This window comes from Peromyscus eremicus, chromosome 7 (assembly GCF_949786415.1).
Source record: "Peromyscus eremicus chromosome 7, PerEre_H2_v1, whole genome shotgun sequence".
Lineage (NCBI taxonomy): Eukaryota > Metazoa > Chordata > Mammalia > Rodentia > Cricetidae > Peromyscus > Peromyscus eremicus.
Genome location: NC_081422.1, coordinates 103,296,294 through 103,309,775, shown reverse-complemented (window position 1 = coordinate 103,309,775; position 13,482 = coordinate 103,296,294). Strand labels below are relative to the sequence as shown.

At 53.1% G+C, this 13,482-nt stretch overlaps 1 protein-coding gene across 2 annotated transcripts in view; it reads right to left on the bottom strand.

The window, feature by feature from the left end:
- Pfkfb4 (6-phosphofructo-2-kinase/fructose-2,6-biphosphatase 4) overlaps positions 1 to 13,049 on the bottom strand; it is a 42,783-nt gene extending 29,734 nt beyond the window's left edge. The window contains exons 1-3 of one of the 2 annotated variants that reach the window (XM_059268713.1): positions 12,954 to 13,049; positions 2,295 to 2,411; positions 2,061 to 2,157 (exon numbers count right to left, since the gene is read on the bottom strand). In XM_059268713.1, coding sequence (XP_059124696.1) covers positions 2,061 to 2,157; positions 2,295 to 2,411; positions 12,954 to 13,017 — 278 coding nt within the window. In that variant the 5' untranslated portion in view covers positions 13,018 to 13,049. Of the gene's footprint in view, positions 1 to 2,060; positions 2,158 to 2,294; positions 2,412 to 9,315; positions 9,580 to 12,953 lie in introns of those variants that run through there. The other variant, XM_059268712.1, reaches the window with a different exon arrangement.
- Positions 13,050 to 13,482: the final 433 nt, after the last annotated feature.

The following is a 13,482-nucleotide window of genomic DNA, read 5'->3' as shown; positions in this document are numbered from 1 at the left end:
GTTGTGAGCTGCCATGTGGGTGCCAGGAAGAGCATCCAGTGCCCTTAACCAGTAAGCCATCGCTTCAGCCTCTGGGGTTTTTGTTGTTGTTTGTTTGTTTGTTTGTTTGTTTGTTTTTTCGAGACAGGGTTTCACTGTGTAGCTTTGCGCCTGTCCTGAAACTCGCTTTGGAGACCAGGCTGGCCTCGAACTCACAGAGATCCGCCTGCCTCTGCCTCCCAAGTGCTGGGATTAAAGGCATGCGCCTCCACCGCCCGGCTTTTTTTTTTTTTTAAATTAGGTTAATTGAAGTGGTGAGGCCCACCTTGAACACACGGGTGACACACTTTCATGGCCTGGTCCCCGAACTGCATACTAGAGTGGAAAGGCAAGCTGGGCAGGTTGGCATGCACATACTTAATTTCTCTCTGTTCTGCACTGTGGATGTGACTACGCTTCAAGTTCCTGCCTTGACCTCCCTCGATGGACTATAATCTGGCCCAACAAACTAAGCTTTGTCGGGTGTTGGTGTCTGGTGTTTTATCACAGCGAGAACAGGAGAAGGCTTATTTTTGTCATTGCTGTGAGACAGGGTCTCACACGTAACCCTGGCTGTCCTGGAACTCACTATGCAGACCAGGCTGGCCTTGGACTCACAGAGGCCTGTCTGCTTCTCAGTTGATGAGATTAAAGATGTTCACCACCAGGCCTGACAGGACAGGGCTTCTTGACCACCCCACCAACCCTTTCTCAAAAAGTTCAAGTCTGAATTGGGAGGGGGACTGAGGTCATATGAAAATTTCTACCTCATGAGTGTCAACTACTCACGCCACAGCATCCAAGCCATGTTAAACTAAAACTAAGTAAGGTACATGCCAAGAACATGCCAAGCACATAGCAAACATATTCCAATACTCATGAGAGTGCCTATCCTGGGGCAGAAGAGGAAATAACATGCATCCTCTATAGTAGCCCGGAGTAGACAAAAGCAAGGCCTCCAAGTCATACAATGGCCCTGGCATGCCCTGGCTAAACCTCTCTCCCTGAAGCTCCACCTCCCTTCCTCATCAAAGGTCCTTAATACTAGGGCAGGGATAAGACAGCCATCAAGAGGCTACACACAACTTCTCCCTAAACTCATCATATGCCAACCTTTTCACAACCTGAGAGGGTATGAAGCCAGACCTAGAGCTGGATGTGGTGGCACAGGCCTTTAATCCCAGCACTCCAGAGACAGAGGCAAGCTGATCTCTGTGAGTTCGAGGACAGCCTAGGCAACATGGTGAGATCCTGTCTCAAAAAACCAAAGAAAAGAAAAAGAAGAAACAAAGATGGCAGCCCCCTCAGTCACACAGCATGGAGCCAGCCCTGTCAGTCACACAGCATGGAGCCAGCCCTGTCAGTCACACAGCATGGAGCCAGCCCCCTCAGTCACACAGCATGGAGCCAGCCCTGTCAGTCAGTCACACAGCATGGAGCCAGCCCTGTCAGTCACACAGCATGGAGCCAGCCCTGTCAGTCACACAGCATGGAGCCAGCCCCCTCAGTCAGTCACACAGCATGGAGCCAGCCCCCTCAGTCAGTCACACAGCATGGAGCCAGCCCCCTCAGTCAGTCACACAGCATGGAGCCAGCCCCCTCAGTCACACAGCATGGAACCAGCCCCATCAGTCAGTCAGTCACACAGCATGGAGCCAGCCCCCTCAGTCACACAGCATGGAGCCAGCCCCCTCAGTCAGTCACACAGCATGGAGCCAGCCCTGTCAGTCACACAGCATGGAGCCAGCCCCATCAGTCAGTCACACAGCATGGAGCCAGCCCCCTCAGTCAGTCACACAGCATGGAGCCAGCCCCATCAGTCAGTCACACAGCATGGAGCCAGCCCCCTCAGTCACACAGCATGGAGCCAGCCCCCTCAGTCACACAGCATCAGGTGTGCTGCTGGAGTTCAGCAGCAGCTCAAGCATTCACAAGTAACTAGGCTCCAGGAGTTGGGAGAAGGGGTGTTTCCTAGCAAACAGGTAGTAACCTCTCAAGCTCTCTCTACCGCAATGCTCCACCCCAACCCTAGCCACACTTACTTCCTGATTTTCAGACCTTCTTCATTGTCTGGGAGGAAAAACTCGAAAGATTTGTACGTCTTGACCATGTCCCGGCGATACTGGCCAACGTTGAATTCTAGAGGGAGAAGAGGCTTAGCTTTCACAGGACAGCAGCTACCATCCCTGCCCAGGACCCCTCCCCCGGCCCTGCCTCCACCCAGCCTTCTCTCTTCCCCTCCCCTAACAGTCCTCCCACGATCCTTGTAGCCTCACCCCGAGTCGGCACACCAATCCAGTTGAGGTACCGGGTCAGCTTCTTAGAAATGTAGGTCTTGCCCCTGGCTGGCAGGCCCACCATGACGATGAGTGTCGGGCAGTTGGTCATGCACACTGGAAGGCAAGCGGCGCCGGGATGGTTAATCTGGATTGTCACCTTGATGGGTCTAGAATCACCATGGAAACAAATCTCCGTCTATGAGGGGGTTCCCAATTGGTTAACTGAGGCAGGAAGACAATCTTAAATGTGAGTGGCACTGTTCCCTGGGCTAGGGTCCTGGACTGAAGGAAAAAAAGGGAGAAGGGGCAAGCGGAGCATCAGCGTCCATTCATCTCTGTTTCCTCACCATGGATGTGAGGTCACCAGCTACCTCAGGCTCCTGCCAACACAACTTCCTTGCCGTGATGGACTGTCCCTTTAAACCATGAGCCAAGAAAAGCATTTCCCTCCTTTGGTGTTCCACCAGGTACTTGTCATAGCAACACGGAGAGTAACTAATTCCAGCACACTGTCCCACGATGCTGGAGCTCTAAGTCTCCCTCTCTCCCAGTGTTTTATCAGCCCGAGGGCACAGGATTGGCCCCAGCTGTGATTCCTGGCATCAGCCAGATCTCTAGTACCCCCAGATCCGGTCTTAGGCTGCCATGTGTCCTGTTCCAGGTCTGTCCGGGCTCTGAAACTTTACCAGCCCTTCTCATTACCAAGCACACAGGTATACAAAGGCAACCAGCCAGGCCAGCAGCTAAACGCTCCATGGAACTGCCCACTGCTGGAGGACAGTGGAGCCAATGCCTGCCTCTCTGACCCAGGAATCCATACCCTAATCTCCACCTATCTCCAATGATGTGCCAGCTCCGCCGTGGTCTCCGGTGAATTTCTTTTTCTCTTCAAAGCTCTGCCTTAAAGTTTTCCCTTCAACAAGGACCCCCTTTCCCAAGGGCACCTCCCTGTGTCCCTGGGGCATTTTCGTCCCCTACTTGGTCACCTCACTAACGACTGTTATCTTTGGACTGATTATTTGGAGTAGCTAATATGCATGACTGTCCTCCAAGCCAAGCAGCCACCGACTGCATGCACACCTTTACAAAAGCGTTATCCTGGATAGGTCCGTTGAATGTTTACAGCCCCTCATGGAGGGGTGAGCAGGGTCTCGAGACCCTCACCTGAGATCCAGCTGCTTTCTACCACCTGTTGTATGCACCCACAGCCATGTAAGGAACCCCTCCCCAATGCTCAATAAGGAGGTCCAGTACACTCAGTGGCTCTTCAGAGCGAACTTCTGTGGAATTGTGCCTCAGTTCATCCTGAGGACCCTGGGAAGAAGGGTAGACTTTGTTTACATCTCCCCAGGGAAGGAATTCAGCCCAGGATCCCTGTAGTGCCTGTGCCGCTCACGGTCCTGTCCTGCACTGATGCTCAGTGATATGAGCACGGAGGTAACCAGAAGCAAGCACATCGGGGTTCAGGGCCACAAGGGACTGAGACCAGATGCCCCAAATTGACAATTTTCTTGATCATCTGCTCATCACCATCTCACATGCTATCAAGTCAGGGTGTCAACCAGAGAATCTGCCAAGGCTGGAGGCAGGAAAAGACCTGTCCACAGCTGCCCTGAGCGTCAGCTGCCTAGGACTGACAGCAAAGCAGCAGGACTGCCTGTGACTCGGCTTCCAATGTGGCCAGATGTGGCCCTACCCTGGAAGTCACCCATAAGATCAGGGCCAGTAACACAGGGGACAGACTGCTGGACGGATGTGGGGAACTGCCCCTCTCCTCTCCTCTGCCCATTAGCTGCCCTCCTTTGCCAGACCATCAGGAGCCCCTCTCCGCTGTCTCTCTTAGGACACAGAGACCTCGGGGACAGCTAGTTCCGCCCGTCAGCAATCAGGCAGGTCTCAGTTCCTATTTTGATTGTGACACCTTCCGGCAACTCAGATCTCGGTGTCCTCACCAACATGATCTTTCACTTTCCCCATGGAAAAGCTGGAGCCCTTCTGGAAAGCTGTGCCCTCTGCCTTGCCCGGGCAGCATCCTGGACTATGGGCACAGGTGTACTTAGCCCCGACTGCACTTAGGACTTGAGATGCAGGCTGCATCATCCTGTGCATGACCCAAACTGTGAACCCGGGGGAGGGGACACTGGCTGAAGGAAGAGTGAGGACGCTTGCAGAATAACCTCAGCATTGGCTAAGGCGAGAGGAAACCGAGTGAAGCAAGGCCCTGCCTCCTCAGGGCCAGCGGACCGCACAATTCCTGCCCAGGCTGACCAGGAGCTCTGAAGAAATTTAAAGAGAGTTCATCAACCATTTACCATGGCAATCCATCTGTCCACCCCTGCCCCTCCTGACGAGCCCCTACACACACACACACATGGACACACACGGACACACGGACACACGGACACACACACACACCATTGTTCCTTCAGTGTTCATGATTTCAAGATCAAGGTACTATACCTACTCTTCACACCATGACTAAAAGCAACTCAGGGAGAAAAGGGTGTACTAGGCTTACACTTGCACATCACTGTTCATCACTGAAGGAAGTCAGGACAGGAACTCAGTGCAGGAACTGCACCTGGAGGCAGAAGTTGGAGCAGAGGCCATGGAGGGGTGCTACTTATTGTCTTGGACATCATAGCTTGTTCAGTCTGCTTTCTTATTCAACCCAGGACCACCAGCCCAGGGGTGGCACCCCCACAATGGACTGGACCCTCCCCCATCAATCACTAATTAAGAAAATGCCAGCTGGGCGCACACCTTTAATCCCAGCACTCGGGAGGCAGAGCCAGGCGGATCTCTGTGAGTTCAAGGCTAGCCTGGTCTACAAAGTGAGTTCCAGGACAGGCTCCAAAGCTACACAGAGAAATCCTGTCTCTAGAAACCAAAAAAAAAAAAAAAAAAGAAAGAAAGAAAGAAAGAAAGAAAGAAAGAAAGAAAGAAAGAAAGAAAGAGAGGAGAAAAAGAAAAGAAAATGCCCTACAGGCTTCTGGAAGCATTTTCTCAATTGAGGATCCGTCTTCTCAGATGACTCTTAGCTTGTGTCAAATTGACCTAAAACTAGTCAGCCAGCACAACATCTATTTTCCCAGAGCAGACCTGGGCCCCCTCTCATAGCCACACCCTCCTCCCACAGTCTTTGGTGACAGCACCCCTCTCCCCCACTGCCATCAATATGCAAGGTGGGCAGTCAGGGGAGCAGACTGGATCTAGGCACAAAACAAGGCAATAAATTAGTGCTCACCTCTGCTCCCCAAGATAAGCTCCCCAGAAATAACCCAAAGCAAACCAAAGTTCAAGAACATTCGTGGCAGCTCTGCTTACCACAGCACGATGTGGAGATAATCCCTAGAGTGGAGAAATTATAAACAGAAGCAGAACAAAGAGGGGTACACTACAGACCTTGAGAGACACGAAACAGAGATGGGGTATGCAGCCAGAACCCCAGCCCTGAGCCCACAAGGACCCCGACATCAGCAGCCAGGACAGCAGAACACCCTGTCCATAACACCGTACACACAGAGAGAAGGAAGTCTGAAGACATGTCAACTAAGTGCTCTCTGGTTCCCTTTTCCATGAATTTGCTGAAGGCCGCAGAGCCCTAGGAGCCCCAAGGCCTGAGACATGTGTACCCGTGGAGACTGCCTGCCAGCCTACCTACCAAGCACTCCCACCAAAGGCACAGCCCAAGTTCCTGGAGTGGACTCCAGGTAGACTCCTGGACTGATTGTACCTGCTCCCTCCATCTTGCCAGACTGAGGAAGGAAGAGGTCTTAAGAATAAAGCAACATGGCATGACGGTCCCACTCGGGGACAGAAGTTGTCTCTCCTGTTGACTTGTGCACACACACAAGTCCTGTCACCCAGGAGGAATCATGCCATCTTGTCACCTTTTGACCAAAAAAAGCCATCAGAAGTCGGATGTAGTGGCACACGCCTTTAATCCTAGCACCTGGGAGGCAGAGGCAGGAGGATCTCTGTGAGTTCAAGGCCAGCCTGGGCTATAAATAGTGAGTTCCAGGACAGTCAGGGCTACACAGAGAAACACTGTCTCATAACAAAACAAAACAAAATACCTAAAAACCCAACAACAAAAAAGCACTTGCTCTTGCAGAGGACCAGGGTTTGGATCCCAGCACCCATACAGAGGCTCACAAGGATCCGTAACTCCAGTTCCGGACTATCTGACACACTCTTCTCACCTCTAAGGACATCAGACACATACAAAAAGCACAGACACACACATGAAAGAAAAATATTCATACACATAAAATGAGTAAATAAATACAAAAAACTTTAAAAAAAGAAAGAAAAATGATATCCTGTCACTCAGGAGGTAGAGGCAGGAGGGCCACCACAAGGTCAACAGTACGCCGACATAGTGGCTTCTCGGCCATCCAGAGCCTGTTCCCAGAGACTACATTCTCAAAAACAAACAAACAAAGGTAAAACAATGTCCTACCTGCCATGGTCCTGGGGCCTCGTCCTTATGCCCTGGACCATCTCCCCAGAGCTCCTAAAGGTTGAATCGGGGATTCTAATGGTAAGGAAGGTTAATAGCTTCCAGACACATAGGTGTGGCTCTGGATTTTATAAATTATCAAATTTTATCAATTGCTTATGGTGTTGGAGGGAGGAGAGCGTGGCTCTGTCATTCAGCCCCAGGACCCTGAGGAGCTGGGGACTAGACACCAGAGGAAACCTACCGCCAGCCCAGACTAGCAGTGGGTACTGCTGCTTCCTTCCCATAAGGCCCTGTGGTCAGGCCCCCCTTCCCCACCCTAGGGTCTTTCCTGTCCTCACAGTCCTGCACCCTGGCCGGAGTCGCTGTGCAAAGGTGGACTGCTGCACACGTGCACACTCCATGTGTGTGCTGTGACCTCTGCCTGGGGCCCAGACTCCCAGGCACACATCTGCAAGCCTCGTCTTTGGCCATGTCACCTCCGACTCCAGGAAAGTATGAATCTGCAACTCAGACTGTTCCAACATTCTCACACTGACAAGCCCCTCCACTTACACAGAGGCACCTTTTTTTTCTTTTTTCTTTCTTTCTTTTTTTAGTTTTTTGAGCCAGGGTTTCCCTGTGTAGCCCTGGCTATCCTGGAACTCCCTCTGTAGACCAGGCTGGGCTTGAACTCACAGAGCCACCTGCCTCTGCCTCCCTAGGATTAAAAGCATGTGCCATGACTGCCTGGCACAAGAGTCACATTTTCATCTATACTTAGAGCTTAGAGAAAGACATACAGGCCCTGACTCAGGAGCAGATAACTGAGCAGGTCCCTCCTCTGTGGGCCTCAGCTACTTTCTGCCTATAATGAGGGGATGGCTCAGGCTGACACCTCAGTCCCCCACTCTGAATAGTGAGGCAAAGAAGGTTGGTGGTGATGAGATCTGCTTCTATTTTTCTTTCTTTCTTCTTCTTTGTTTTGTTTTTGTTTGTTTGTTTTGTAGCCCTGACTGTCCTGGTACTCACTATGTAGACCAGGCTGCCTCAGACTCACAGAGATCCTCCTGCCTCTGCCTCCCGAGTGCTGGGATCAAAAGTTTGCACCACCACGCCCAGCTTGCCTCCACTTTTCAAGTATCAACTCACGAGAGGCGAAGACAACAACCGTCTCTTCCTAGGGCTGGGATCTAAGGGTTAGCTCCCGGCCTAAGGTCACAGAGCTGGTCCAGGGTGTGGCCTGAGTGCTCCTGCCCCCAAAGTCCAGGTTCCTACTCCTCCTGTGACAGGTGCAGACACCCCTGGTCAGGACCACAGTACTAATAAAGGCTGGCAAGGAACTGCCTTAATGCTTCCAAATGATGGCCGGCCAGGCTAACACCGCAGTCCCTGGGGACTCAGAATCTGTCTGGACAGCTACGGCTCCACCAGTACCCACACTGTGGTCAGAGCCACCACCCACAGGAACACAGTCTGCTTATGAACCACAGCCATCCTACCAGGACCCAAGTGTGATCACATACGCCTTCCCACCCCCACTCTACTAAGACTCTCATTATGGTAATGGTCAAAGCCATGGCCTCAGGCCGGCCTTGGCAACAGAAGCCCAAAGGACCCTCCCCTCCCTTATCACACACAGCAGCCTTCAGGAATGCATGGAGACCCTGGCACATCACGCAACAGCCTGATCTCCATTTCCATATCTGTGCCACCAGTTGGACTAGATGTTCTGAGGTCTTTGCCAAGCTGCAAATTCATTACAATATTTGAATTACTCCTAAAACATTTTTTTTCTTTTCCCTGTTAATAAAAAGAAAGTGCAGACTCATTTAAGAGCAAACAGAAGAACCAAGGAAGGAGATGAAAACACCCAGGATCCCAGAAGAGGTGAGTCACTTAGCAGTTCCACAGATTTCAGCACATCTCGCTGTCCCACCCTCCTGTGCAGTCATTTACCTATGAACTCATGTGGGTGCTTCCATGTCCAGGGGCACAGCTAGGTCCACATGGTGTGCTGTTCCCATTGACTCAATCCTGACAACTGTACTCCCCTGAAGTTCCTCCCAAAACTTTGGTTTTAAGACCAAGGAGTACCTGTCTTGCTGAGAACTACTAGCCCATGACTAGGCTTTCAAACGTTCTCGGCTCAGAGACTCCAAGTACCTTGTCTAGAGCTACACAGCTCAGTTTCCACTCTGTGGCCAGGAGAGAGGAACGAGCAGTACCATGACCACGAAGTCCTCTCCTATGTCCAGGCAGTGGAAAGAGCTTGGGTCAGTGCCCTGCCAAGGTAATGGTGACCAGACCCAGTCTCCAACAAACTGAGAGGTTTCCTCACACCTGTCTCCACTCCTGCTCCACCACACTTAGCTTCCGCGGGCCACTGTCACCCTGTCTCCACCGCCTCACCCTGTTCCCAGCCTCTCACCTGTCTCCGACTCCGCCCATCAGTCACAATAGCTCACCTTGCCTGTTTCTCTACTGCCTTTCCCCTGGAGACCCTCGCCAAGGCCGTCTACCCACCCATCCAGGTTCATCTCCCTCCTCCTCTCCCTGCGGACCCCGTCTTACCACCCCGCTGGCTGGCGTGCAGAGCGGGCCGCCCATTGCTGTATGGCATCCAGATCTTCTTCAGGGGATTCTGGGTTAATTCCCGTGGGGACGCCATCCCCGGGCCGGGATGAATCGGACTGCGCTGCTTCGCACCCAGCAACCGGGCCACCTCGGGCCACCCGAGGTCCCGCCCCTCGGGCCCCGCCCCTCCTCTAGCGGCTCCAACTCTTGTCCATCTTCCCGCAGGCCCGCCCCAGTACCATTAGGCTCCACCCAAACTGAAGAGGCACTGGTCTACAACTACGCATGCCCAATTTTTCTACCGCCTCTTTTTGGACTAAGCGCGCCCCGTCCTTCAAACCAATGCTAATAAGGCGCATGCTCCATTCCCAAGGAGTTTGCCATCCAGATTATGCAGGCCCCACCCCGGATGTGAAGTTTACAGCCCTCAAGCAGCTTGTTCTTATTTGCATAGTCCCCTCCCAGGGTCCCCGCTTAGGGCTCTGCAGCCCCGCCTCCAAAGCGTGTGCCGCCTCTGCTCCCTGAGGAACGTGACCTCAGAGTCGCCTGTGGGAAGGGTATGAGGCTGGGCGGGGCCTGCGTGGCCGTCAGAGCCAGGGTAGTCTACACCAGCTTGGCTGGTGTCCCTGAGCGGCTCTAATGACTGGCCTGCTGTCCTGGCAGTCCACCTCCTGGACCTTCCTGGGGCTTTCTCAGCTGCTCCTACCCTGGAAACTTCCCCGATCCACAAGAACAACTTGTTCAACCACGCAGAAAAAGTTCCCTTATCTTAGGGACAGGAACACAGGATACATCTCAAAATCGACCATGTTTTGGCATGGCTCCTGGGAACTTGGGCTAAACCTCTGCCCACCTGGAGCAACTGTTGTTTTTTCTTTCTTTTGGAGGAGGAAGGTCAGGGTCGCTTGTAGCCCAGGCTGGCCTGGAACTCAATTTGTACCTGAGGACAACCTTGAACTTTTTTTTTTTTTTTTGGGGGGGGGGGTTTGAGACAGGGTTTCTCTGTGTAGCTTTGGTGCCTGTCCTGGATCTCACTTAGTAGACCAGGCTGGCCTCAAACTCACAGAGATCCGCCTGTCTCTGCCTCCTGCATGCTGAGATTAAAGGTGAGCGCCACCGCCCGGCCAACCTTGAACTTCTGATCATCCTGCTTTCACCTCCCAAGTTCTGCTGTTGTGCACAGTGTTTAACAGGGCTTGAATCTCCGTCTGGCTGCCCTCTGGTGATGGCCTCCACCACACCCCTGGCAGGTTTTCTGACTCACAGATGCCCAGCCAGAAGCCAGGGACACGAAAAACAAGGTGACCTCATTCACAGTCAGTGCTGTCACATCTCTGCTTTGGGTCAGTCCACCAGGTCCCAACCCAACTCTTGAGAGTCTGGCAAAGACCCTTAGGATGACCGTGTAAACAATATCTTCGCCGGGTGGTGGTGGCGCACGCCTTTAATCCCAGCACTCGGGAGGCAGAGCCAGGCGGATCTCTGTGAGTTCGAGGCCAGCCTGGGCTACCAAGTGAGTTCCAGGAAAGGCGCAAAGCTACACAGAGAAACCCTGTCTTGAAAAACCAAAAAAAAAAAAAAAAAAAAAAAAACAAAAACAATATCTTCACCACTACACAAGGAAATCAAAGTCCAGAAGCCCACCTGGAGCCTCCCCAGGACCAGCTCTAGCTGGCTACACAGGGAAATACCCTGTTCCAGGCAGGTGGTTTATTTCCTTTTCCTTATTCTCCCCTTGCTGTATCCTCCCTGCATCCCCAGAGGGAGGGGGCAGCTTGGAGTACACCCACAGATGGCTCATGAGGAGCAGAGTTCCTCTGTGAACATCAGCAGCACCCACTTCTCCAAAGCCACTCATCCTGTTCCTGTCTATGTCCCAGTCACTGCCAAGGTCACCTTGGGGCCACATTTGGCCTCCGAAACCTCATGGCCGCTCCCTCACACCCAGCACAGTTACCTCTAACATCATGGGTACCCAGTGCCTCTTCAGGCCCATCCATTCTCTTCCCCAGAACTGGATGTTACTCAAGAGCTGGTGGCAGAGAAGGGCAGGGCAAGGGGCCAGAGCCATCTCCACACCCAGTCTGAGCCTGGTTTCAGGAAATGTGGCTCTATACCGCCCACTCTTCTCAGCTCACCCTGGGCTGACCCAGACACACCCTCTCAAGTCCATATCTCCAGCTAGGAAGCCATAGGTCACCATCATGAGCCTAGGCAACCTTCCCAATGCCAGGGTCTCCATCTGTTCTGAGGACTCCTCCCCATCTGCCCTTCCATGGCCTCATTTCTTAGGTCAGAAGCTGAGGATGCAGACGGAGGAGACAAGATCACAGAACCAGCCCACAGTGTGAGGACTCAGCTCATGGCCAGCCTTCAGAGCTTCTCCTCCTACAGCTTTCTTTATCACCTCACTCCTCCCACCTAGGCTCTTTGCTGTTTCCTCCACTGAAATGCCCCCCACGCTTTGTGCTCCCCCAACACCAACACCGGCAGATGTTCACTAGACTAACGAGCCCTCTTCGTGGCTTTTCCCTCTCCACGGCATCTCAAAGTGCACCAATTACCCTGTCCCATGCACAAGAAGTGTTGGGATGCCGTTGTGCACTCATGCATGAACATGGCTAGCTCGGCCCTTCTCTACCATGAATCTTACCAGCCTGACCCTGGTTGGCACCCTGGCACCTCATGTACTGACCAACGGACCTCTTATCCCAGTTATAGAAACCATTTATTCAAAGTCTTCAACCCTCGGTTCTCAAGGCTCACACTCTTCCCACTATGTATCTTCTGCCTAGCCCTGGCTGTACCAACCAGTCACCATTTACAACATAAAGACCCAGGGGCCTGAGCCCTGCCACCCAAACGCACACAAACATGCTCATTGCATACACCCAGAAGCACATTTATTAATTAGCCCTGCTGCCCCGCTCCTCTCTTCCTCTTTATTCCCTGACCAGATGCTGCTTTCCTGGGTGCAGGGAGTTCCCAGGAGTCCTAGCTTCCTCTGGCTATTTCCAAGAACTGTCCCCAGCATCCTTCTGGGCCCAGAGTTCACAGTGTGAGGTTCCAATTTGGGGGTATCCAGCCATGTGAGTGAGCCCTGATCTGTACTTCCTGATTCTAGCCTGGCACAGGGCACACAGTAGGTGCTGCCATTGACTCAGAGCTAGCCAAGGTGCAAAAACAGCTCAGAGAGGCTTAGGGAAAAGACAGAGTACACAGTAGGTGTGTAGAGAAACTCAGGACCAGCACAGAGCGCACAGTGGGTGCCCTAGAGACACAAGCTTAAAGGCTAAGATGGCACTATATGAAAATCTTCCCACTGGGTGACCCTGGTGAACAAGACCCCTTGGAGGCCAGCAAGGGGCATGTTGGAGAGTGCCTCCCACAGCTCCAGCTGGCTGGCCCTCCCCCTTGGCTAAAGGAAGACACTATTTATAGTCATCCCACCTTGGTCCAGGCCCCTCTTCCCAACAAGGCCCCAGTTTTTCTTCCCTTCAGGCCACTGACAGATTGATGCCCTCTCAGAGCGTTCTGAGAGACCCCCAACACCCTCAACTCTCCCTCCAACACCCTCTTCACTACACCCAGGTCTTTTCCCAATCCCCACGGTCCCCATGCTACCCAATGCCTACCCTGTCTGTTGCTCCCCTGCCCAGGGTCGGTGGGAAAGGTGCCTCCTAATGTACCTCTGTCCATCCTGCCACCGAACTGGCCAGGGCTGCCGCCCCCCCACCCCTCCCCACCCACCGCGGCTCGGCAAGGGTGAGGAAACCCCGCCCCCCCACAGAGGAAAATGGCCCCGCCTCTCTAACCATTCTAGACCCGCCCCCCAGGGCTGCCTTGCTCTGCGAGGTTGCCAGGCCCGGGTCCAGGCAGGCAGCTGCACTCTGCGCGCTCAGACCAGTAGCGCTTCTTTCCAGTCAGAGCTGCCGGGTACCGCTCAGGGTCCAGTCTTCCCTCCTACACCACTGGGAGCTCCTGCCTCACCCACAGGCAAATAGGATCACACGCCCCAGAAAGTCCATCTCTCCAGCCCAGCAATGGAATGGGGGATGTAAAGCAGGTGAACCCTACTCTTTTCACAGCAGGTCAGAGGGTAGGGAGGAAAGGTGAATGGAAGGGCAGAGGAGCCAGGTGTGACTCAGCCCTCATGTGTCACGG